Below are 25,410 nucleotides of genomic sequence, written 5' to 3' on the forward strand. Positions count from 1 at the left end.
GTTGTGGGGTGGGTTCTGGCAGAGGAGAACAATATTAGAAGAAATACAGCATTGTCCCTGGAAGTCTATAAGGCTGGTTATAATCAGTAGTACAACATACTCAAATTTTAGTGAAAGACTAGGGTTGAAAGAGGGAGCATATGAAATTAGAGGAGAAATTAGTGTATTTCTAAAAAAAAAAAAGTGAATGAATTAGCAAGCAATGATGACAGTATGTGCTGACAGCTTCTTTCTAGATAGTCCAGTTAACAGCTAACCAACTACCTACCTGTAAATGTCTTAATTATTTTTCATTAGGGCTTGAGGCTGTGAAGATGCTATTTCATAGAAGCTACATCTACTTAAGTATTCTAGTAACATCCTCAAAACATTTGTACCCTATATTCCAGATAAAGCAAATTCTTTTTTTTAAGATCTTTTATTTATTTATTCATGAGAAACACAGAGAGAGAGCAGAGACATAGGCAGAGGGAGAAGCAGGCTCCTCACAGGGAGCCTGATGCGGTAGGGACTCGATCCCCAGACCGGGATCACACCCTGAGCCGAAGGCAGACGCCCAACCGCTGAGGCACCCAGGTGTTCTGCAAATTCTCTAGGTGTAGCCCAAGACTCAGCCTTTGAGAAGTAGAATGTATGTGAACTGGGCTGCAATGCTTATTGCAGGCAGGCAGTCTTCTCTCCATCATTGTGCTTATCTTGAAACGCAACAGTGGGAGCATCAAAGATAAGAAAACATACATTTGTATACACCTCTTTGTAAAAAAGTATTTAATTTAGGATAATCAAGCTCAAAGAAAATGTAACTGAATCTAATTTATACCTTTGACTAACATATATATCTTATTTCTAAAATTAAAAAGGATTTTTTAAAATTAAAAAGCAGGTCATTCCTTTTTAAAATAGTCATCAGGGATACCTGGGTGGCACAGGTGGTTAAGCATCTGACTTTTGGTTTAGGCTCAGGTCATCATTTCAGGGTTGTGAGATCAGCCCTTTGTGGGGCTCCATGCTGGATTCTCTCTCTCTCTCTCTCTCCCTCCCCCTCTGCCCCTTCCCCCACCCCGCCCCCCTGCTCACATGTATACTTGTTCTCTAAACAAATACTTTTTAAAAAATTCATCAAAAGAATGAATCATTAGGAGCTGAAGACCTATTGGCTGTCAAAAATCATTCATCATGTTTTCACAATAATTACAATCATGACTCAATATGAATCATTTATAAAATTTAAGATTTTATTATTTATTTATTAAGATCTAGATCAATTTTTAAAAATGTTTTATTTATTTATTCATGAGACACAGAGAAAGAGAGGCAGGGATACAGGCTGAGGGAGGAGTAGGCTCCACACAGGAAGCCTGATGTGGGCCTGATCTCCGACCCCAGGATCACACCCTGAGCCAAAGGCAGACACTCAACCGCTGAGCCTCCCAGGTCTCCCAATTTAAAGATTTTAAAGACTTATTCAGACACTACTGAGGTGATCTAGTTTTATAGAAGTGCTTGTCAAATAATGTTTTTGTCAGATCACAAGAGTTTAGATTGAGGAGTCCTGGGGTGCCTGGGTGGCTCAGTGGGGTAGGCATCCGCCTTCAGCTCAGGTCATGATCCTGAGGTATTGGGATGCAGCCATTAGGTTATAGGCTCCCTGCTCAGCAGAGAGTCTGCTTCGCCATCTCCCTCTGCCCTTCCTCCCAGCTCATGAATCTCTCTCTCTCAAATAAATAAATATTTTCTCAAGAAGTTGAGTTCTTTTATTTCTATTTATTTTTATTAAAAGATTTATCCATTCATTTTAGAGAGAAAGAATGAGAGAGCACATGAGTGGGAGGGGGTGCAGAGGGAGAGAAGCAGACTCTCCACTGAGTGCAGAGCCCCCATGGGGTTGATCCCACCAACCGGAGATAATGACTTGAGCCAAAATCAGAAGTTGGAAGCCCAATCGCTGGAGCCACTTAGGCACCCCTATTTTTTATTTTTTTTAAGATTTTATTTTTAAGTAAGCTCTACATCCAGTGTGAGACTTGAACTTCCCACCCTGAGACCAAGAGTTGCATGCTCCACCAAGTAAGCCAGCAGGGTGCCCCAGAAGTCCTTTTAAAATGATAAAAGAGGGGATCCCTGGGTGGCGCAGCGGTTTGGCGCCTGCCTTTGGCCCAGGGCGCGATCCTGGAGACCCGGGATCGAATCCCACGTCAGGCTCCCAGTGCATGGAGCCTGCTTCTCCCTCTGCCTATGTCTCTGCCTCTCTCTCTCTGTGTGTGACTATCATAAATAAAAAAAAATTAAAAAATAAAATAAAATAAAATAAAATAAAATGATAAAAGAGGGATCCCTGGGTGGCGCAGCGGTTTGGCGCCTGCCTTTGGCCCAGGGCGCGATCCTGGAGACCCGGGATCGAATCCCACATCAGGCTCCTGGTGCATGGAGCCTGCTTCTCCCTCTGCCTGTGTCTCTGCCTCTCTCTCTCTCTCTGTGACTATCATAAATAAATAAAAATTAAAAAAAAAAATAAAATAAAATGATAAAAGAAAGCATGTCTTTTGTTTCCAGTTTGAATAAAGCAAACAAGAAAATTTAAGAATGAAAAAATGCATTTTAAATATTTAAAAAATCTTTTATGTTAAGTGGGTAAAAGTATTTAATTCTTTTCTATTAAAAGATATTTCACATTCAGGACAAATAGTTTTAAATTTGATTTGTATATTTTGGTAAAATTACACTGTTTGCAAATGAAAATATTTCAGAATGAACTTGTTATTCTAACTAATAATTACTATTCTGCATCATAATTCTTGTCCTAAAGTAAGTGAAAGATTTTTCCAAATATAATTTGCCAGGTAATTTTGAGATCTTAAACCTCTCAAATGACTTCATAAGTATCTATTTAAAATGAATATGGCAAATGGAAAAAAAGCAAAGTATGATACAGTTTAATGAATGATATCAAAGTAATTTAAAAATAAAAACAAATCATTATTTAAAAATATGAATTGGGTATTTTCTAAAATAAAACCTAAATCTTTGGGTCTAACAAATAAGACTCAAAAATATATTTTCCATAGAAAAAATTACTATGCTGAGTTCTTATGTTTATTTATTTAAGTGAAATATTAAGGTTATCCACAAAATTCTAGAATATGAACAACCTGCCTATGGATAATTAGGAATCAACTACACAGAAAAATAAATTTAATTATAGCATTTAATCTCAATCGTATATATGGGAATTATCAGATTTATTTATCTTTTGCCAGTCATTTAAACCAGTGACTGGGGTGCTTGAGTGGTACAACTGGCTAAGCGTCCAACTCTTGGTTTCAGCTCAGGTCATGATCTCAGAGTTATGAGATCCAGCCCTGCCTCAGGCTCCACACTCAGCATGGACTCTGCTCTCTGCTTAAGTCTCTCTAGCTCTCTCTCCCTCTGTCCTTCCTTCCCCTCTCCTTCTGTCCCCTTAAGATTTCTCAATCATTTTTTCTTCCTTCCTTCCTTCCTTCCTTCCTTCCTTCCTTCCTTCCTTCCTTCCTTCCTTTCTTTCCTTTTCTTTCTTTCTTTCTTTCTTTCTTTCTTTCTTTCTTTCTTTCTTTCTTTCTTTCTCTCCTTCCTTCCTTCCTTCCTTCCTTCCTTCCTTCCTTCCTTCCTTCCTTCCTTCCTTCTTTCTTTCTTTCTTTCTTTCTTTCTTTCTTTCTTTCTTTCTTTCTTTCTTTCTTTCTTTCTTTCTTTCTTTCTTTCTTTCTCTCTTTCAGATTTCTCAATCTTAAAAAAACCACAACACAGGATGCCTGGATGGTTGAGTGTCTGCCTTTGGCTCAGGGCGTGATCCCAGTTTGGGGATCAAGTCCCACATCAGGCTCCCTGGAGCAGCCTGCTTCTCCATCTGCCTGTGTCTCTGCCTCTCTGTCTCTCATGAATAAATAAATAAAATCTAAAAAAAAAAACAACAACACACACATAAAACCACAACACTGTGACCATCTACTCTACTATGCAATATAAAAATGTACATTAATTTTAATATAAGCTTAGCAAAAATGATAGGAAAGGTTAATTCGCTGAAAAGATAATACGGTATATTCCAACATCAAAATGAAAGAAACATAAGATAACTTAGTCTTTTTCATTCTCTATACTAAGTACTGCCATTAATATAAATAATTGAATTCATTTTGGTTTAACCAGTGTCTCATTATTCATTCCCTAGCTTTCCCTTGTCATGTCACCTACCTATCACCTAACACTCATTCCCAAACCTCCACCTACCTACTCATCTACTTCCTTTTCTACACATCATCTCATCTAACCAACAATTACTTATTCTTTGAAGTTGACATACATGTGTAGGTGTATTTACCTTAGTCTACTTTATTTCATGTAGCAATGAGATTAATAATTACCCATCAAGGAGTCTGGACTAGAGTGAATATTGAGAAGCAGGTGTGTGTGTGTGAGATTTCATAACCAGATACTATTAAATGATGAGAACAATGGCTAAAAGATAGTGTTAACATGCAAACTTAAAAGCTGACGGATAAGAAAGAAATCTCCATGAGATGATTTCTGGAATTATGAAAACCCCTATTTAGACTCTTAAGTCCAACACGGTCTCAGAATCTTTCAGATCTGCTCTTATGTTCTGGCTACGGAAGGATGCCTTCTAGTAGGAGTATCTGTGTACCACAGAGAACACCCTTCATAGGCTGTCATTTTAAATTCTGGAGTCTGAATTCCTGGGAAACACCCGCATCATTTCTTTTTTTTCTTTTTTTAAAAAGTAATCTCGGGCAGCCCGGGTGGCTCAGCGGTTTAGCGCTGCCTTCAGCCCAGGGCCTGATCCTGGAGACCTGGGATTGAGTCCCACATCGGGCTCCCTGCATGAACCCTGCTTTCCCTCTGCCTATGTCTCTGCCTCTCTCTCTCTCTCTCTGTGTCTCTCATGAATAAATAAGTGAAATCTTTAAAAAAAAAAAAGTAATCTCTACACCCAACTTGGGACTCAAACTGACGAACTTAAGATTAAAAGTTACATGCTCTACCAACTGAGCCAGCCAGGCACCCCTAAATGCCCATATTATTTCTAAAGTCATTAGTTATTTAATAGATTGGTCTATGGATAGACAGACATACAGATAGATAAACAGATATGCAGATGGAGATATATGCTTAGCGCTGTGCTAGGTACTGTGGGGAAATACAGAGATGTCTATCACCTAATTCTCATTCTCCAGAAGTTACAAATGTAGGTGAGGAAAGATAGCTGTATGGAAAATAGGTCATATTCCAAAAAATGATTAAAAAGCAATTAACTGCCATGGATATGGGAATTAAGCAGTCCTTAAAGGATGGGTATGATTTTGATTATGCAGAGAGGTAGGAAACAGCATTATAGGAGTCATAATCTATCTTTTGTTTTTTATGACACTATACTTTTATAGATTCCTTCATATGTCAATAGCACTTTCTCTGAATCACTTTCTGGCTATTCTTCTTGTATTATTATTACTGTAAGTATTTACACCAAGGTCTCATTCTTGATCTATTCTATGTTTCAAGTAATTCCATCTCAAAATTTTAATGATCAATTACCTTATATTAAGGATTATAAACTTTCTAACCTAAGTTCCAGTTCCACTCAGATTACAGAGGCTGAAATACCCTGTATTTTATTGCCTTCAGAAATTCTCTACTCAATATGAATTTATCTTTTATTACCATTCATTCATCCTATATATTTCCTCTAAGCTATTTTCATGGGCCATCTGATCTTTCCCTTTGTTTTTTAAAGATTTTATTTATTTATTTATGTATTTATTTATTTTAAGATTTTATTTATTTATCCATGACAGACACAGAGACAGAGAGAGAGAGGCAGAGACACAGGTAGAGGGAAAAGCAGGCTCCATGCAGGGAGCCCAATGAGGGACTCGATCCTGAGTCTCCAGGATCAGGCCCTGGGCTGAAGGCAGCGTGATCTTTCCCTTTTCTTAAGTTCTATAACATCAATCATTTCTAGCACTCACTGTTTAAATTATGTGCTGACTTGTACTATTATATAATTGGCTCTTAGGTAAATGTCTTACCTTTCCTATAAGATTATGCTTCAGGAATGCAGAAATTATACCTTACCTTTCTCCTATATATCTCTTTATACACAGAATGCCATATGCACAGGAGGTATACTATAAATAATTGTTCATTCCTTATTGAAAAGTATGAGGTTAAAAATGTCAAATGTAAAATAATGCTGAGAATTAGTTCACAGAGGGTGCTGTTGACAAAACATATTCTTAAAGACTCTCAAATCCCCTTTCTCCTTGAGTATCTTTTTTTTAAATTTTTATTTATTTATGATAATCACAGAGAGAGAGAGAGAGAGAGAGAGAGGCAGAGACAATAGGCAGAAGGAGAAGCAGGCTCCATGCACCGGAGCCCGATGTGGATTCGATCCCGGGTCTCCAGGATCGCGCCTGGGCCAAAGGCAGGCGCCAAACCGCTGCGCCACCCATGGATCCCCTCTCCTTGAGTATCTTAAGATAGGACCCATAAATTACTGTAGAAACTTCCTAACTGGATTACTTACAATCTTTTCTCCTATGTTGTTGCCAAAGTGATCTTTCTAAAACACAAATCTGATTTTATTACCTCAAGGCTCCAAGTCCTTTAATAGGTTCTTACTACTGTCTGGAAAAAATCTAAACTCTTCATCATGTTTCATCTGTCCAAATATATATATATACTGTGCTCTAGCTATATACTCTGGTATCTAACTGCCTGTTTGTCCTCCTTGCCTCCATTCATGTGGTTTCCTTGTCTTTAATTTCAACTGCCTCCTCTGTTCCTATTCAAAGTAGAAATCCTGCTTGTGGAGTTTTCTTTGACTTTCAGTAATAAATTAAATGGTATTCTCTGGGATCTCAAAGTATTTTGTATATGGTTTTATTATATCCGTTAAAGTATATTACAATTGTTTACTCTTCTGTCTTCCATCTCTGTGTCCCTAACACTCAGAAGAGCGTTTCTCATATAAGAGTGGAATGGAAGGGAAAAGGCAAAAAAAATGAAAGGATCTTTGAATGTGGTTAAAAACAGGTCACTGGTGATTGTAGAAAGTACAGTTTAGGTGGGTAAGAAGGCAAAAAAAAAAAAAAAAAAAGACTAGGTATATGTGAAATGAAGGATGGAATAGGTAGAAAGAAAATATTAAAAATATTCATTTTAAAAATCTGGCAAAAAAAAAAGAAAAAAGAAATGGATAAAATAAAAAATATCACTATTTAAAAAAAAAACACAGAAAGCTGACCAAGTTCTAAGGCAAAAGAAAGCAATTTGAGAGAAAAAAACAGCAGGTTTTAAAGAGTAAGTATAGAAATCATATCCTACACTCAGAGGACAGAGAAGAGAGAGTAAAAGGTGAATGTAAGACAGTTTGTGGACAACGATGTTTTAAAGTGAGCATAAAATACTTTCCAGGGATCCCTGGGTGGCGCAGCGGTTTGGCGCCTGCCTTTGGCCCAGGGCGCGATCCTGGAGACCCGGGATCGAATCCCACATCGGGCTCCCGGTGCATGGAGCCTGCTTCTCCCTCTGCCTGTGTCTCTGCCTCTCTCTCTCTCTCTCTCTGTGACTATCATAAATAAATAAAAATTTAAAAAAAAAAAATACTTTCCATTTCAGGCATTAGGATTCCTTTAGTTTCAAAGGCATTTCATTCCTTTAGTTTCCCAAACTAGAAATCTTAAAAACAAAAAACCCCAAAACCAAACAAACAAAAAAACTTTTGGCACATTCCTTCTATCCAGCTGTTACTAATTTATAACCAACTACTTTCTTTTTTTTTTTTTTTTATAACCAACTACTTTCATTTCTTCTTTCTAGACATCTTTCAAATTAGCTCTCTCTTACCCCTGCCACTACTCTACTACCTAATAAGCCCTCATCAACTATCAACTGAATTACTACGAAGCTCCTAACAAGTTTCTAATTCTAGTGTCTCTATCATCAAATTTAACAAGAATACATATCCAGACTTCTCTCAAACATACTCTGTGAAGCTTTCTCTGACCCTGTCCCTGACCAGATTTACTCCCCCTTCCATGCTACTATTGCTCCTATACAACAGGGGTTGGCAAACTCTGGCTCACAGTCAACTCTGGCCCCTTCCTATTTTTATAAATAAAGTTTATTTGATAAATAAATAAAGTTTAATTGGAAAAGCCACTCCCATTCTGACTGTATATATTTATGGCTGCTTTCATGCTACAACAGCAGAAATGAATAGGTACAACAGAGACCATATGTCTAAAATATTTACTATGTGGCTTTTCATAGAAAAAGTTTGCCAACTTCTAGACTCTATAACCATACTTATATTTTACTTTACTTGTTCACTTACAATAATAATAGAAGTTGCTATCAGGTACTTACTGAGATAAGCACTATTCCCAGCAATTACACATATTATCTCATTTACTCTTCACAACACTCCTAAAGGGGCAGATATTTCTATTTCCATTTTTTAAAAAAGATTTTCTTTATTTATTCATGAGAGACACAGAGAGAGGCAGAGGGAGGAGAAGCAGGCTCCATGCAAGGAGCCCGATGTGGGACCTGATCCTGGGACTCTGGGACCAGGCCCTGAGCCAGAGGTAGACACTCAACCGCTGACCCACCCAGGCCTCCCTACTATTTCCACTGTACAGATGAGGAGACTGAGGATCTTCATTCTAGACTCTATGTTTTTAACAACAGTAATACTGTCTATATTTTCTTTCTTGATTTTGTTAAGAACAAAGATCATGCCTAAATCATCTTATTCCCAGAGCCTAGCATAGTGCTCGATATAGTATATATTCCATAATTGTTTACTAAATTAATCTTACTAACATCCATTTTCACCCTGGCCTTCTTCCTGCTCAGTACCCTTCAATGCCTCCATGTTTGCTTACTGCATCAGGTCTAAACCATAAACTGCTCTGAAAGGCTTTAAGTCTGACCATAATCCAAGGCAACTATACTTAGCAAAGTTCAAAAAACTTAAAAATGTCCAACTTCTAGGAGTCTTATGGTTTTGGGTCTTACATTTAGGTCTTTAACCCATTTTGAATTAATTTTTGTATATGGTGCAAGGAAGTGGCCCAGTTTCATTCTCTTGCATGTTACTGTCCAGTTTTCCCAATGCCGCTCATTGAAAAGATGGTCTTTTATCCATTGTATATTCTTGTCTCCCTTGTCATAGATGAATTGAGCCTATGTGTGTGGGGTTATTTTTGGACTCTCTGTTCTGTTCCATTGATTCATGTGTCTATTTCTGTGCTAGCACCATGTTGTTTTGATTACTACAGCTTTGTAGTATATCTTGAAATCTGAGATTATGATGCCTCCAACTTTGTTCTTTCTCAAGGTAGCTTTGCTATTTGGGGCCTTTGTAGTTCCATACAAATTTCAGGATTACTTGTTCTAGTTCTGTGGAAACTGCTATTGGTATTTTGACAGAGATTGAATTAAATCTGTAGATTGTTTTGGGTAGTACGGACATTTTAACAATATTGATTTTTTCAATTCTTAAGCATGGACTATCTTTCCATCTGTTGTGTCATTTTCAATTTATTTCATCAATGTTTTATAGTTTTCAGAGTATAGGTCTTTTGCCTCTTTGGTTAAGTTTATTCTTTGGTATTTTATTATTTTTGGTGCAGTTGTAAATGAGATTGTTTCCTGAAATTCTTTTTCTGCTATTTTATTATGAGTGTAAAGAAATGCAACAGATTTCTGTATATTAATTTTGTATCTTATGACTTTACTGAATTCATTTATCAGTTATAACAATTTTCTGGTGGAGTCTTTAGGGTTTTCTATATATGGTGTCATGTCATCTGCAAATAGTGAAGGTTTTACTTCTTTAGTACCAATTTGGATGCCTTTGAGCATAGGCAGTAATCTCTCTGACATCAGTCATAGAAACATTTTTCTAGATATGTCTCCTCAGGCAAAAGAAACAAAAGCAAAATTAAACTATTAGGACTACACCAAAATAAAAGAATTTTGCACAGTGAAGTAAACTGTCAACAAACAAGGCAACCCACAGAATGGGAGAAGATATTTGCAAATGATATATTCAATAAGAGGTTAATATCCAAAAAAATATAAATACTTATATACAACTCAACACTAGGAAAACAAAGAATCCAATTAAAAGATGAGCATTTTGGCTCAACATTTTTCCAAACAAGATATACAGATGGCCAACAGACACATGAAAAGATGCTCAACATCACTAATTATTAGGAAGTACAAATCAAAACCACAATGAGATATTACTGCATACCTGTCAGAATGGCTAAAATAAAATAGACAAAAAATAACAAATGTTGATGAGGATGTGGAGAAAAAGGAACCCTAGTGCATTATTAGTAGGAATGCAAACTGGTGGAGCCTTTGTGGAAAACAGTATGGAGGTTCCTCAAAAAATTAAAAATAGAATTACCATATGATCCAGTAATTCCACTCTAGGGTATTTACCCAAAGAACACAAAGATACTAGTTTGAAAAGATATATGCACCCCTATGTTTACTGCGGCATTATGAATAAAGAAGATGGGGTATATATAAACAATGGACTACTAGCCATAAAAAGAATGAGATCTTGCCACTGGTGACAACATGGATAAACTTAGAGGGTATAACACTAAGTGAAATAAGTCAGATGGAAAAAGATAAATACCATATGATTTCATTCACATGTGGAATTTAAGAAGCAAAATAAATAAATAAAGAAAAAAGAGCCACAAACAAACAAAGACTCCTAAATACAGAGAACAAACAGGTGGTTGCCAGAGGGGAAGTAGGTAGGGGGCATGGCTAAAACAGATAAAGGACATTAAAAGTACATTTTTTATGATGGGCACTGAGTAATAATACATAGAATTGTTGAATCATTATATTGTATACCTGAAAGTAATAATACTATGTTAATTATACTTCAATTAAAAAACATTTTAAAATACAAATAATGTTCAGCTTCTTTTTCAGAATTGGCTACTCTTCCTTCTTAAGCTGTGTGACTCTAATTCAATATATAAAATAAAGTAAGCTACCAATGAAACTCACCTGCCATCACGGGACCTGTGGAGACTGCCGTGGTAGCTGCTTACTTTGCTGTGGACACTCCCTGCTTTGCTTCTCTGATCATCCACCATAGCAAGCTGAGTTGAAGAAGCATGTGTGGACGTTCCTTGAGTGGAAGTTCCTCTTGATTTTCTTATAATAGGAGTATTTGGATCCCTCAGAAGAGACTGAGCAAAATCAGGTTCCTGTAGTACCTGTCGGCTTTCATTTACTATCCTAGAAAACAAAATACTAAGTTAAAGGTACAGAATAACATCCCTGTAGACCAATAAATGTGACACAATGACATTATTCTTGAAATTAATTGCTTTTCAAATGTCTTTAGGAGAGATATAATATTGTTGACAGAGGAAAGAATCTGTATTCTAAAGTGGCATGATGGAAAGATGCCTGTATTAGAGTAAGAAAGTCTGGATTTTAGTTCATTAAATACATGATCTCATGCAGGTCATTATCCCCTTTCCTTCATTTTCCTCATCTATAAGATGAAGCTCTACAATTTCATCATTTCTAAAGTCACTTTCAATTAAAGAAATTTATGATTCTCAAGGACTTTGAAATTTTTTTTAAAGATTTTATTTATTTGAGAGAGAGAGAGCAAGCACAAGTAGGGGGAGAAGCAGAAGGGGAGGGGGAAACAGATTCTTCACTGAGCATGGAGCCCCGCTGGGGCTTGATCCCAGGACCCCAAGATCAGGACCTGAGCCAAAGGCAGACATTTAACCCACTGGGCCACCCCACTGCCCTTCAAGTACAATGAAATATTATAAAGATACTACAATAAAGTAGAGAAACATTTTCTTGAAGTTTATGGATGTATTAGAGGCCTCACTGTAGAGTGTGTGTGTGTGTGTGTGTGTGTGTGTGTGTGTGTTTGTGTGTATAATTTAAGGAGATGAATTATTGTCAAGAACAAAAGCTTTTAACTGCTATGAAAAGGTTAAAAGCAGATAAATGTTTATGATAATGAACAATGCAGCAATTAAACTGACAAAAGAGTAAGTTAAATAGTCACAAAGATCAGAGACTCAGTTTATGTAAATAAACGACTGAGAATCAGGGGTTAAAGTTAGAATCAGAAAAACAAATGAAAAAATAAAGCTCTGACATATAAGGATTTGATCATACATTGAGAAAGTGCATATATTCTAAATTTTCAGATTACAAAAGGATTGTTGTTACTATTATTGTTGTTAGTGGTGAGGTAGAAGGGCTAAAGAATGGTTAATACTTGTTGGGTACCCACATTGTGCCAGGCGTTTTACATAAAGTCTCCTTTGATCCTTCTTAATGTTTTTATTATGGAGATCAATGTTCTAAGAGGGTATCTCTAAGAGGATATTATATATCTATTGTGAATAGACCTCTATTAAGTATAAATACTGTGATCTCCATGTCATAGATGAAAAAACTGAGGTCCTAAAGGATTAAAGAACTTTCCAAAGTCATACAACAAAATCAACAGTCAAACTTAAGTTTAAATAGCTTGGTGGTGCTAGGGTGGCTCACACTTGATCTTAGCCAAAAGGCCAAGAAGCAATGCTTAGGTGGCTCAGTTGGTTAAGTGTCTGACTCTTGATTTCAGCTCTGAAAATAATCTCAGAGTTGTGAGATCAAGCCCTTCACACTGGGTGTGAAGCCTGCTTGAGATTCTCTCTCTTCCTCTCCCTTTGCCCCTCCCTCACACTCTTGCACTCTAAATAACTTAAAAGCTAAATGTAAGGTAATGATAAAATATATTTATAATGATAAAATATTTTATATAACATATCTATATATGACACATAATATATATATAACACACACACACACACACAGATATATATACACACATATCTCCTCAAATCAAAGTTTCAAAAACTAGATAGAAGAAAGAACAAGTCAAAGACAGTTTTAAAAAAACCAACCAAACAAGTATATGTTTCTCTGGTCATCAATGGCCCTAATCATATAATCATACATCCCAAGTCAGTCTTGGTTGCTAACGTTATTTTCTAAACTTATTTTTTTTTTTAATTTAGTTCAGACTGACATCTGGTCATGCCAAAAATTTACTCCATCTTCAAATGGTAAAGTTTTGTCCCCTCATTTCATAGATAAGAAAATAGAGAAATTAAATGATACGATCTAGATAATTCCAAAATAAGATTTCTAAAAATATTTCAGTGTCAGAATTACTAAACACAATCTTAAATGTGGCTTCACTTAGGGGGAAAACACTAATTCAATTAGCACAATTTTAGAAACTAGTCTCTTTATAGCATAGTACATAACAAAAGGGATAAGAGCAAAGACGAGAGTCTAGAGTCAGACTACTTGGGTCTGAATCTCAATTCAGCATTCACTATGAAACCCTGATTCCATGCCTCAGTTTCCTTCTCTATAAAATGATGATCTCTCTTACAAGGCTGTTTGAAGGATTAAATGGTTTAATAATATATAAAATGCTTAGAACAGTACTTGGAGAATTGAATGTGCTCAATTAATTGGTAACCATTATCACAATTACCTTATAGCTATTTCTCAAGGCTAAAGCAGATAACTTAAAAGCTAGAGATAGCTATTGGATGCTCACACTCAAGCTCCAGGATAAAGAACTGCCACTCTAGTCTAAGGCATAGTCCTGGCTTGTAGAACCACAATGACTTTGTTAGGTGGGGATCCATGGTCACAGAAAACCAAATAGAAGGGTCTTGGGAATTCTAACCAGTTTCAAAAATATTCTGGCCCAACCAGCATCCAGCAAATAACTAGGAGTAGCCCCATAAGAGTGGGATTAGTTCTATCTAGAATTTCCAATATAATGCTATTAAAGAATTGTTTGTGTATGGTCCAGAGATGACCAGGAATGTTTAATACAAGCCATTTTCCTCAGTATTATCTTTTAGTGTGATTAAAATGTAAATATTTCAAAGAATACACAGATAAGTCACAGTAAATCCCACAAGGATTTTCCCATGAAGGCAGGGACTTGGCATCCCTGGTATCACAACATAGTTCGTGGTACATAGTAAGCATTCTATCAAGACATTCTTAAAAAATGAATGCCCAGGAAACACATTTTGTTGTTGTTAAATAACTCTTATTCCCTTCTTTCCTTCTGTGCTCAATGAAACTGTTACTTAAAGGAGAAATGCATTATCTGGTACCCCTAGTAGCAGCCTCAGATACAGTAGTAAGAAATGTATATTTAAAAAATGGGATTAAAAAAATAAATAAATAAAAAATAAAAATAAAAATAAAAAATGGGATTATTTTGTCTCAGTCTAATCTGTGTAACAGAAATGGATAATTACTGGTACTTTAGAAAATACAGATTTTGTTAATGAGGCATTTTAAGTTGTATGGGAAAAGTACATTAACCCATATAAGGCACAATTTAAAATACAACCTGAAGAGTTTTATAGACTATCTCTCAAACCTATTTTCCACAGACTTAGTTTAAGTAAAATCATAAGCATATAGACTCCATTAACTTGGAATTTGAGATAATTCAGGTATAGTATCCACATAAGATTTAAACGGAGTAAAAAGTTTGAAATCTTTTATTCCTTTATGAATATTCCAGGGGCTTGCTTTCTTTTGCTTCATGACTAAAGATTCCATAAATATGTCCTCAAGAGATTGCTTTGACAAGTTTTATATTTTTACCATGACACTCTAATACACAGTGTGGCCAAAGATGAATTATAATAATTTCTTTGATTCACTTCATTATCATTTTATAATATATTCAATATCATTTTTCTATTTTGGCTTTAATGTATACTTTATCATAATGGAATAACATGTTATCCATATAATTTCTGGTATACTTGGAAGAACAATGGGCAATTGGAAAGGAAGTCTAACCTAATACTTGTATGATTTCGGTCAAAGCATTTAACCTCTGTGTCTTAGTTTTTGATCCATAAAACAGAAATAATACATACCAGTCCTCCCAGGAATATTGAGAAGATCAAGTAATAATATATATAAAAGCATTAATTTGTTTTTAAGAAAATTGTAATTTAAGTTTTTGAAAATAAGAGACTAGATTTCTCTCAAATATTCTGAATTAGTGAGGTGTAGATCTTAAGCCTGGTTCTACTTGGTTCTCTTCTTAGATAAACTTTCATTAATACATGCTACTCTGCTAATCAGATTATAACTGGTAGCAGCTGAGGTTACAATCACGTTGAAACACATCCCCCAAATCCAAATTGTTTTCACATAAGCAACACATTTTATGTGAATATGAGGCTTGTGAACACTGTGATTATTTCAACTTACTCTTTTTTCCTACGACCGTGAAAAAAACTGGCCCATTCAAAGCATGTCTTTTTGCTTCCAACCCAAAAAATGGAGGGAATACCAACTATGAGAGCCATCAGGTATTTCATCAGAAAGAGAATCAGGTCTGGACGACTCATTTGAGTAACCTACAAGAAGGGAAAGAAAAATATTTTAAATATGTAAAAAGAACTTTCTATCAAAGGCCATTATCAATATTTTTTTAAAATAGTAATTCTAGGGATCCCTGGGTGGCGCAGCAGTTTGGTGCCTGCCTTTGGCCCAGGGCGCGATCCTGGAGACCCGGGATCGAACCCCACATCAGGCTCCCGGTGCGTGGAGCCTGCTCCTCCCTATGCCTATGTCTCTGCCTCTCTCTCTCTCTCTGTGACTATCATAAATAAATAAAAATTAAAAAAAATAGTAATTCTACAGACTTGATATTTTCACTTATAGAGTTCCAGAGTTAATTTTCTCATTATATGGAAAAGATACACACTTTGAAAATTTGACATATGTTTTGAGTCATATTTTTCTTCTTAGCTCACAATGCTTTTTTTTTTTTAAGATTTTATTTATTTATTCATGAGAAACACAGAGAGAAAGAGAGAGAGAGAGAGAGGCAGAGACACAGGCAGAGGGAGAAGCAGGCTCCATGCAGGGAGCCCGACGTGGAACTCGATCCCGGGTCTCCAGGATCATGTCCTGGGTTGAAGGTGGTGCTAAACCGCTGAGCCACCCGGGCTGCCCACAATGCTATCTTCTAAAGAAAAAGATTATTAATGTAGAATACAAGCCATGAATAGGGATAGAGGCTCAAATAATACCTATATTCTTCTCGGCTAATTCTGTTAGTCCTATCATTGGTCATTACAATGTAAGAGTAGGAAAGTAGTAATCTTTTCCCATTTTATTAATTTCTGTTCTTATCTTTTATAGTCCTTCCTCCCACCTATTTATTTTACTCTGCTGGGTGTTTTCAAGCTTTCTTTTTAACCTATGAGTTATTTATAAGTACATTTTCTAGTTTCTAGTCAGATGAGTTTTTAAAAGTTGCTTTTTATTGTTGGTTTCAAGTTTAATTATTGTGGTCAGAAAATGTGGTCTATTTCATTCTGGTTACCTTAAACTTTGAAGGCTTCCTTTTGATTTAAGACACTATGAATTTTTGTAAGTATTTCTTGTGAACTTTAAAATAGCATATACTAAAAATATATATATAAAATAAAATAAAATAGCATATACTTGGGGATCCCTGGGTGGCTCAGTGGTTTAGCACCTGCCTTTGGCCCAGGGCGTGACCCTGGGGTCCCGGGATTGAGTCCCGCATCGGGTTCCCAGCATGGAGCCTGCTTCCCCTTCTGCCTGTGTCTCTGCCTCTCTCTCTCTCTCTCTCTCTGTCTGTCTCTCATGAATAAATAAAATCTTTAAAAAAAAATAGCACATACTTTCTGTTGGGTACAAAATTTTCTATATGTATTAGATCAACTTTATTAGTTCTGTCGTTCAATTTTTCTGTATTCTCAATTAATTTTACCTGTTTTATTTTTTAAAAGATTTTACTTATTCGTTTGAGAGAGCATGCACGAGCAGGGAGGGGGTTGCAGAGGGAGAGGAAGAAACAGACTCTCCATTGAGCAGGGAAGCCTAATGCAGGGCTTGATGGACCCTGGGATCATAACCTGAGCCAAGGGCAGATGCTTAACCAACTGAGACACCCAAGTGTCCCTACCAATCTGTTTTATTTTATTTTTATTATTTTTTCCTACCAATCTTGTTTTAATAGAGGCATGGCAAAATCTCTCACATAACTAGGGACTTGTCAGTTTTCCTTCTAATCCTGTCAGTTTTCACTTTCAAGCCTATGTTAGGTGTTTAAATTCAATAATGCTCTAGCTGCTCATTTTGCTTATTAATGCTCTTCACCTTAAACTATTTTTATCTGACATTACCAAAGCCAAATCAGCTTTTCACTTCATCATGGCAGCATATTTTCAAGGTGTATCTTTTCCTATTTGCCAATGTATTTCTTTCAAGTCTGTCTCTTTTGGTTATACTGCTTTTAAGTAGTATATGGTTTACTCCCACTAAAACGTACACCCCATGAAAAGATTATTTTCCCCCTTTTTTAAAAAAGATTTTATTCATTTATTCATGAAAGACACACACACACACACACACACACACACACACACACACACACAGAGGGGCAGAGACACAGGCAGAGGGAGAAGCAGGCTCCATGCAGGGAGCCCGACGTGGGTCTCCAGGATCAGGCCCTGGGCTGAAGCCACCCGGCCACCCGGGCTGCCCTTTCCCCACTCTTTTATCCCTACCATCTAGACCAGTGCCAGCTTGTAGTAGGTACTCAATAAATACATATTTAAAATATACTTGGTTTTATTTTTAAAAATTAGTTAAAATGATCAGCATCTCCATCTTTTAGAGTAAGAAAATACTCCTAGCATACTTTAGCTACCTATATTCTTTATTATTTTCCAGAAATTCAAAACAACCTTTGTAAAAATAGTTATCTTTATTATCTATAACTTTGTTAAAAAGTACACCCTATGCCTACCTTTGGGTTCCCTTCACTTCTTGCTAAAGGATGATCTTTAGAAATTCTTACAAATAAGGTATGCCAGAGATAAATTATTTTAGTCTTTGACAATGTCCTTATTTTGCCCTCAGTCTTGAATGATAGTATAGATGGGTAAAGTTATCTCTCAGCATTTTAAAAACATTAGTTCATTATCTTCGAGTTTCTATTGTTTCTGTTAAGAAGTCTAATTGATAATATTTTGGAGATTTATTTCCTCTCTGGTAGCTTTAAAATTTTTCTTTATCTTTTTCACCTTATATTCCCATTGAATGTCTCTCATTGTGATTGATTTTTATTTCTCCTGCTTAGCATACAGAGTGTACTTTTATCTAAGGACCCAAGTTTTCAATTCTGGAAAATTCTCAGACATTAGGTTTTTTAGACATTATTACAGCTTTTTGTTCTATAACTCCCATTAGATGTGTATACTGAAGTTCCTCAATCCTTATTTTTTAGGTCTCTTAACTACATAATTACATAATTTTTAGCATTCTATGTCTCTCTATATTCTGCATTCCGGGTGAACCCTTTAGAGGAATTTTCTACTTTACTAATTCCCTCTTCAATCATGTCTATGTTAGGATTCATTCTATCTACTGATTTAAGTTCCATAACTTCAATTCTAAGATGTCTAATTAGTTCTTATATTTGTGTATTCTTATTTCATTTCTGCTAATGTATCATTATTTCTTATTCTTTTAAAATGGTTTTTATTATTTACCTTTTGGAGAATCCTAAACATACTTTTTTTTTTTAAGATTTTATTTTATTCATGAGAGACACAGAAATAAGAGGCAGAGACACAGGCAGAGGGAGAAGCAGGTTCCATGCAGGGAACCCGATGTGGGACTCAATTCTGGGTCTCCAGGATCACACCCTCAGCTGAAGGCAGGCACCCAACTGTTGAGCCACCCAGGTGTCCCTAAACATACTTATTTTTAAATAAGTCTTTAAAAAATTCGTTTACTACTTTCATTTCATCTGGGAGCAAATCCATCTTCTGACTGTTGATTTTGTTGTATGCTTTCTAGGTTTGGCTTTTTTCTTTTTTGAATTGTGCATTGAAATTTTAGTTTGCAGGTTTGAGAATTTTCCCTCTTCTCCTTTCTCTCTCTCTCTCTCTCTCTCTCTCTCTCTCTCTCCCTTCCTCCCTCCATTTATCTTAGCCTGTCTCATGACTTTTTGTCTTCACCAGTGCACACAGGTACATCTTCAAAAACTAGGTTCCAAAAATAAAAAACCAAACAAACCAGGTTCCATATTGGTGACTGTGAGCTTCAGACGTTATTGGTTACTGGGGACTCAGTACTGAATCATTGCAGTTTGGCTTAAGTATTGGTCTTACAGCTGTACTGGCGACCTCACATCTCTAGATAAATATTTTTATATTAACTACAGCTTCAGGGAACAGTTGTTATTACTTTTTACACACTTCCTTTCAGGAACAGGGAGCAGGGGAGCCTCAATTCCAATTTCTAATTTTAACCAATGAGGCTAATTCTGGCCCTCTGACTTCCATATGACACACTTCCCATTATACCCCAGAAACTGGATGTCCAATCACCTCTAGCTGGAGTTCAAGAGGCCCATGTTTTTCATCCTAGTCATCAATTTGCATTTCTCTTTTTTTTTATTTTTTTATTTATTTATGATAGTCACAGAGAGAGAGAGAGAGAGAGAGAGAGAGAGGCAGAGGGAGAAGCAGGCTCCATGCACCGGGAGCCCGACATGGGATTCGATCCCGGGTCTCCAGGATTGCGCCCTGGGCCAAAGGCAGGCGCTAAACCGCTGCGCCACCCAGGGATCCCTCAATTTGCATTTCTATTACACAAATAAGTTTATTTTGTCTTTTAGACTGATTATATTTAAAAACTTTTATTATGGTTTATATATAACTGATTTTATGTTTTATCTATAAGTGCATATGATTAGAGTTAGCCTAGTAAGCTCAAAACATAGAACTTAAATTATACTTATAACCTAGAATTTTGGTGTAATTCCTTTAGAATTTACCTAAAAATCAAAAAGCAAATATTTATAGATCATCCACTACTCTAAGAATAATTCTGTTCAAAACCCCGTGACTTATAAAACAGATGTAAGGTTTGATTAATGTTCCTACCAAGCTGATGATCTAAATGAAAATGCAAATTAAAAAAAACACTGAATAGTTAAGAACTATAGTTAAGAAGCAAGTGAAGAGATACTAAAGCAGATCATAAATAACCTCCCCATTAAAAAGTACAAAGGCTTTCTATTGTTTCATTTTCTAAAAAATTTTATTCTTAAGTAATCTCTATACCCAATTGGGCTCGAACTCATAACCCTGAGATCAGGAGTCACATACTCTACTGATAGAGCCAGACAGGTGCCCCTGTTTCACATTTTTAAAAAAATACTTCTATATATAGCATCATTTATTGATGATCTCATACATTACAAAACTTTTTGTCCCCTCCCACCAGCTTCTATAACACTGCATAGTCAGATTACTCTCCTAATGAGGCATTATTTTCTTACTTCATTACTTTTTTTCTTGACTTCCTACTCCTGCTCTTCTACCCTTTGCTCCCCCACTACCCTCTATACAAGAGTTCTTAAAGTCACTCCTCGATTCTCTCTTTACACTTTCAACTAATCATTTAAACTTAGAAGTCATCTACTCATATTCTTTACCTAATTTGCTTCAATATAGTTGTTCTGTGAATATAATTAGTATGGTGGTATTGATAAAATAATACAAGTATGCCTCTTTCATGTTCAAGTAGCTTTAGCTATTCTCCCCATGTGTCCTACTTTTTTGCTACCAAGGACAAGGCTACCATTCCAAAAGTCCCAGTCAATTCGATAAGATGCCCTGCCAGAAACAAAACTTAAAAACATGGTGTAAGTATTGGGAACCATGAGACAAAAAGATATCCAGAAAATCCAATAAAATCAATAGAAAAAGGAAACAATCAAAGGGTTCAGTAAGTTGGGCAAGATTAATATAAAAAAATCAAATGTTTTCTTACGTATCAGTAACCAGAGAAGAAACATAATGAAAACAATTTCATTTATAATAACAAACAAAAGCAAGAAATATCTAGGAATAAACCCAGCAAGAAATACAAGAAAATGATAAAATGCTATTAGAGAACACAGAGAAAAACTGAAATACTAGAGATACAGTCCATCTTTCTACATGCAAAGATTTAATGTTTTAAATATGTCAATTCAATTATCCCCCAAATTAATCCTATAAGCTTGGTACAATCCAAAAAAGAGCAATAGGATTTTTTCATGGAATATTAAAAGTATATGATAAAGTATTTCAAATGGGGAAAATATCATAGATTGTTTAATAAATGATGTTAGTATGGTTGGCAATCCACCTGGTAACAGTAATTTAGATGCCACCTCTCACAAGAAAAAAAATAAACTCTAGACAGATAATAATAAATCATAAAAGTATGAAAAGAATGAAGAACATTTTTATAATGGCGGTGCAGAAGGCCTTTTTAAAAAGTAACATGAAGCAAAAAAGACATAAAAGGAAAAGACTAATAGTTTTGAATGTTAAAAACTTAAAACTTCTGCAGAACAAGAAATATTAAATCAATAGGTTAATGACTAAGTAGGAATATTAACTATATTATCTGTCAATAAAGCAAAATAAGAAACAGAAACTGAGTAAAAATAGAACAAAGGGAAGAAAATAGCAAATACACACACATACAAGGATATACATATCAACAATGTTAACAAAACTAAAATAGCTTTAAGAGATTACTTTGCTCAATTCCATTCAAATAAACCTGAAAACAAAAATAAATGGTAGTAAAATATAAACAAAATTAATTATATAAATAAAACTATATGTCTCATTTATGAATTTTTATTCAAATAGAATTGAACAGCAAATTTAAAAGATATGCCATGACCAAAACCAAAAATACAAAGATGGTTCAGTATTAAGAGACCAATTTATAAATTCCATACATTGCTGGATCAAAGGGAAAAAATATATATAATCATTTTCACGTATGCCAAAAGGCATTTAATAAACTAAACACCTATTTTTGTTTTTTTAAGAGTTGTAAAAACATACAAATAGATGGTGAATAAGTTCTTAACGTGACAAAATAATTCTCCCTCAATCCAAAAGTATCATGCTTAATGGGAATACCAGGAGCCACTAAATATTCTCATTAAGGTCAGGAATAGAATAATATGTACCAGCACCACTCTTAATTAACCTTGTTTCAATAGTTCTAACAGACTGAAGTTAGACAAAAGAAATAGATTATGAATATAGAAAGGAGATAAAATTACTTTAATTTATAAGTAATATAATTTTATACTTGGAAAATCTAAGAGATAAGATAAAAACTATTACATATCATAAGCAAGGTGGTGAGGTACAAAGTAAAATACAGAAATCACTTTCATATATATGTAGGCAAAAAAGGGCTTCATTTGCCATTGTATGAGCTTAACCGTGCCATCCTAAAATTCATATGTTGAAGTCCCTCAAAAGGACTTATTTGGAGATAGAGACTTTAAAGAGGTAATTAAGGTTAAATGAGGTTATATGGGTGAGTCCTAAACCAATCTGACTGGTATCCTTAGAAAAGAAATTTAGTCACCTAGACACCAAGGATTCACCATGTGAAAAAAGACCATATGAAGAAAAAAAACACTAGAAAAGATATGTGAGGAAATAGAGATGACTACTCATAAAACAAAGACAGAGGCTTTTGAGGAAACCAACTATGGTGACACCCTGATCTTTGACTTCCAGCCTTCACAACTTTGAGAAAATAAGTTTCTGTTGTTTAAACCACCTAGTCTGTGGTATTTTGTTATGGCAGCCTTAGGAAACTAATACAATCACAGTAACAAAAAAGATAAACACCTAGTAAGGAATAAACTTAATAAGATAAGTGAGTGATGTACTGGAAGAAGTTTTATTTATTTTTTATTTTTTTATTTTTGGAAGAAGTTTTAAAATGTACTCCCCTTAAAACATGCTCTTGGCTAGAAGGAATCACTATTATAAAAATGCAAATTCTCCTTGATTTAGCCATTAAATTGAACACAATTTCATTAAAATACCAACAGAGTTATCTGGGTATTAAACAGGATGATTTTAAAGTTCATACAGAAGAACAAACAAGTCCGTCTAAACAGGAAAATGCTGAAAGAGAATAGAAATATGTAAAATTGAACTATAATTGTGTAATTAATAATGGGCACAGTTTGAGTATTTAAATGATATTCCAAACTGTTCAGAAAAAAAGAGAAATTATTCAAAAAGTGGATGCTAGATAGGTATCTAGAAAAAAATAGCACTGAAGCCATAACATGTCATAACAAGATAAATTTCTAATAGATCAAAAATTCTAATGTAAAAGAAAATTAAATGACAACAAAAAGAAACCACAAAGTTCAAGATGAAAGCTTTCATATTCTCAGGGTAAAGAATGACTTTCTAGTTATAACACAAAATCTAGAAGCCATAAAAGTAAAGATAGATAAATCTGACTACATAAAACCCCAACATTTCTGCATGACTAAAACTTCCTGAACAGTCAAAAGACAAAAAGCTAATATAAAATTGTTACAAATTTATGGCAGATAAAGGGGCTAATTTTGTTAATAAATAAATTCTATAAATAAAAGTCTACTAAAGAAAACTGGCAAAAGATATGAACAGTTTATAGGAAATGAAATACAAATATAAGAGCTCAAGCTCACTTATAGTTTAAAAAATTAAAAATTATTTGATGGTAATCTTACCAATTAGATAGGTAAGATCGAAGTCTGATAGTATGTTGTATTTGCAAATGTGTGGAGAGGTATACTCTCATATATTGGAGATGAAAATATAAATTCATGTCACATCTATAAAACACAATTTAGCAATATTTATCAAAATTATATCCTTTATGAAGCTAATATAATGTCATATGTCAATTATATCTAAAAAATTAAACCCTTTGATCAAGGAATTCTTTTAAAAATTTATGCTGTAGATCTATTCACATATATGTGAAATGATATACAAAAACTGTTTGAAATAGTAAAATATTAGAGACAATGTAGTTTATCCAGCGCATGGTATATTATGAGGTCATAACAAATACTGAGGGAACCTTTTCACTTTAGGTATTAACCTCCAAGGTATATTGTTAAATGACAAAAGCAGGATGGAAAAGTGTGTATAGTTGTTACCATTCAAGTACAAAAGAAAAAGGAATATACTTGTTTGCACATGTATAATCATCACTGAAAGTACATATAATTCCCTGTGACATTCAAGTCATCTTGGGAAGGGCACTAGGCAGGTGGGAGACAGGCATAAATGCGAAACCTTTTCCCATATACTCTACTTTTAGGTTTTGACCCATGTTTTTAAGAATAAAAAAATAGAGAACTTCATTTTTCTAAGTCTGAGCATTCCAAAAATAAAAATAAGAGTTGGATGGGATATGAGAAAAAATCCCCATTGGAGGGCAGTATATAAATTGGTATATTTCTGATAGACAATCTCATAATACTTACTAAAAAGTGAAATGTGTACAACATTTGAGCCACAAAGTCTTTTTTTTTAAATATATTCTAAAGAAATAGGTTAATACTAGGAGATTGTTCAAATAAATTAAGATGATTCAAATAACCAGATAAGTAGCCATTCAATAATGGTAACATAAAGTGGAAAAAGGAAGATATAGTGATATGCTTGTAAATGTTTAACTGGTTCTCTGGATGGAGAGTCCTGTTTTGCAGCATCTACAAATTTTGTAGTGTAAATTCACCAACCATGCCACTTGCAAGTTACCAGTGTGACATCACTTACTGTGAAGTCATGAAGAGATAAGCACAACTATCTCTTGTGAGTCTGTGTAAGCCAGCTCTAGTACACTACTAAGGGTAGATGAATGTGTCAAATATGATCACATTTATAATTTTAAAATTCTATATAATATCTATTATTTATATACATGTCAAACATGACTTTTTGGTGTTTTTGTAAAATACCACTATAGATTGTTCTAGTTATCTATTAGTGAGTAAGAAACCATACCAAAACTTAGTAGCTTAAAACAGAAACTTATCATCTCTGAGTTGACTGCGTTCATTTGGGTAACTCTCATCTGGGTTGTCACATAGTTGCAGTTGGATGACAGATGGGACTGGAATCATCTAAATGTAATATTAAAATGAACATATATATAAGTATTTCTTCACTGAAATACTTGGAATCTCAGCTAGGATTGCTGGAAAAGGTGGGAGCTGGATGGGATCTCTCTTCCACTCTCCTTCTCCTCCTCACTTCACACAGCCTTACCGTATATCTCATGACTAGTTTGGAATTCCACACTTTGTGATTTCAGAGCAGGTTGGCTTCTTACTAGAGGCTGCTTCCT

At 35.0% G+C, this 25,410-nt stretch overlaps 1 protein-coding gene and 1 non-coding gene across 10 annotated transcripts in view; both read right to left on the bottom strand.

Annotated features, from left to right (window-relative positions):
- The window catches only part of FZD3 (frizzled class receptor 3), a 107,042-nt gene that overhangs the window by 14,568 nt on the left and 67,064 nt on the right, over positions 1–25,410 (bottom strand). For 8 of the 9 annotated variants that reach the window (XM_072796138.1, XM_072796137.1, XM_072796143.1 and 5 more), the window contains 2 exons: positions 15,397–15,545; positions 11,107–11,340 (listed from right to left, as the gene is read on the bottom strand). In XM_072796138.1, the coding sequence (XP_072652239.1) occupies positions 11,107–11,340; positions 15,397–15,545 (383 nt within the window). Of the gene's footprint in view, positions 1–538; positions 696–11,106; positions 11,341–15,396; positions 15,546–25,410 lie in introns of those variants that run through there. The other variant, XM_072796142.1, reaches the window with a different exon arrangement.
- LOC140616655 (U2 spliceosomal RNA) lies at positions 12,484–12,665 on the bottom strand. Its single transcript, XR_012017070.1, has one exon. It is a non-coding gene; the product is annotated as a U2 spliceosomal RNA (small nuclear RNA).

This window comes from Canis lupus, chromosome 24 (assembly GCF_048164855.1).
Source record: "Canis lupus baileyi chromosome 24, mCanLup2.hap1, whole genome shotgun sequence".
NCBI classification, from domain to species: domain Eukaryota; kingdom Metazoa; phylum Chordata; class Mammalia; order Carnivora; family Canidae; genus Canis; species Canis lupus.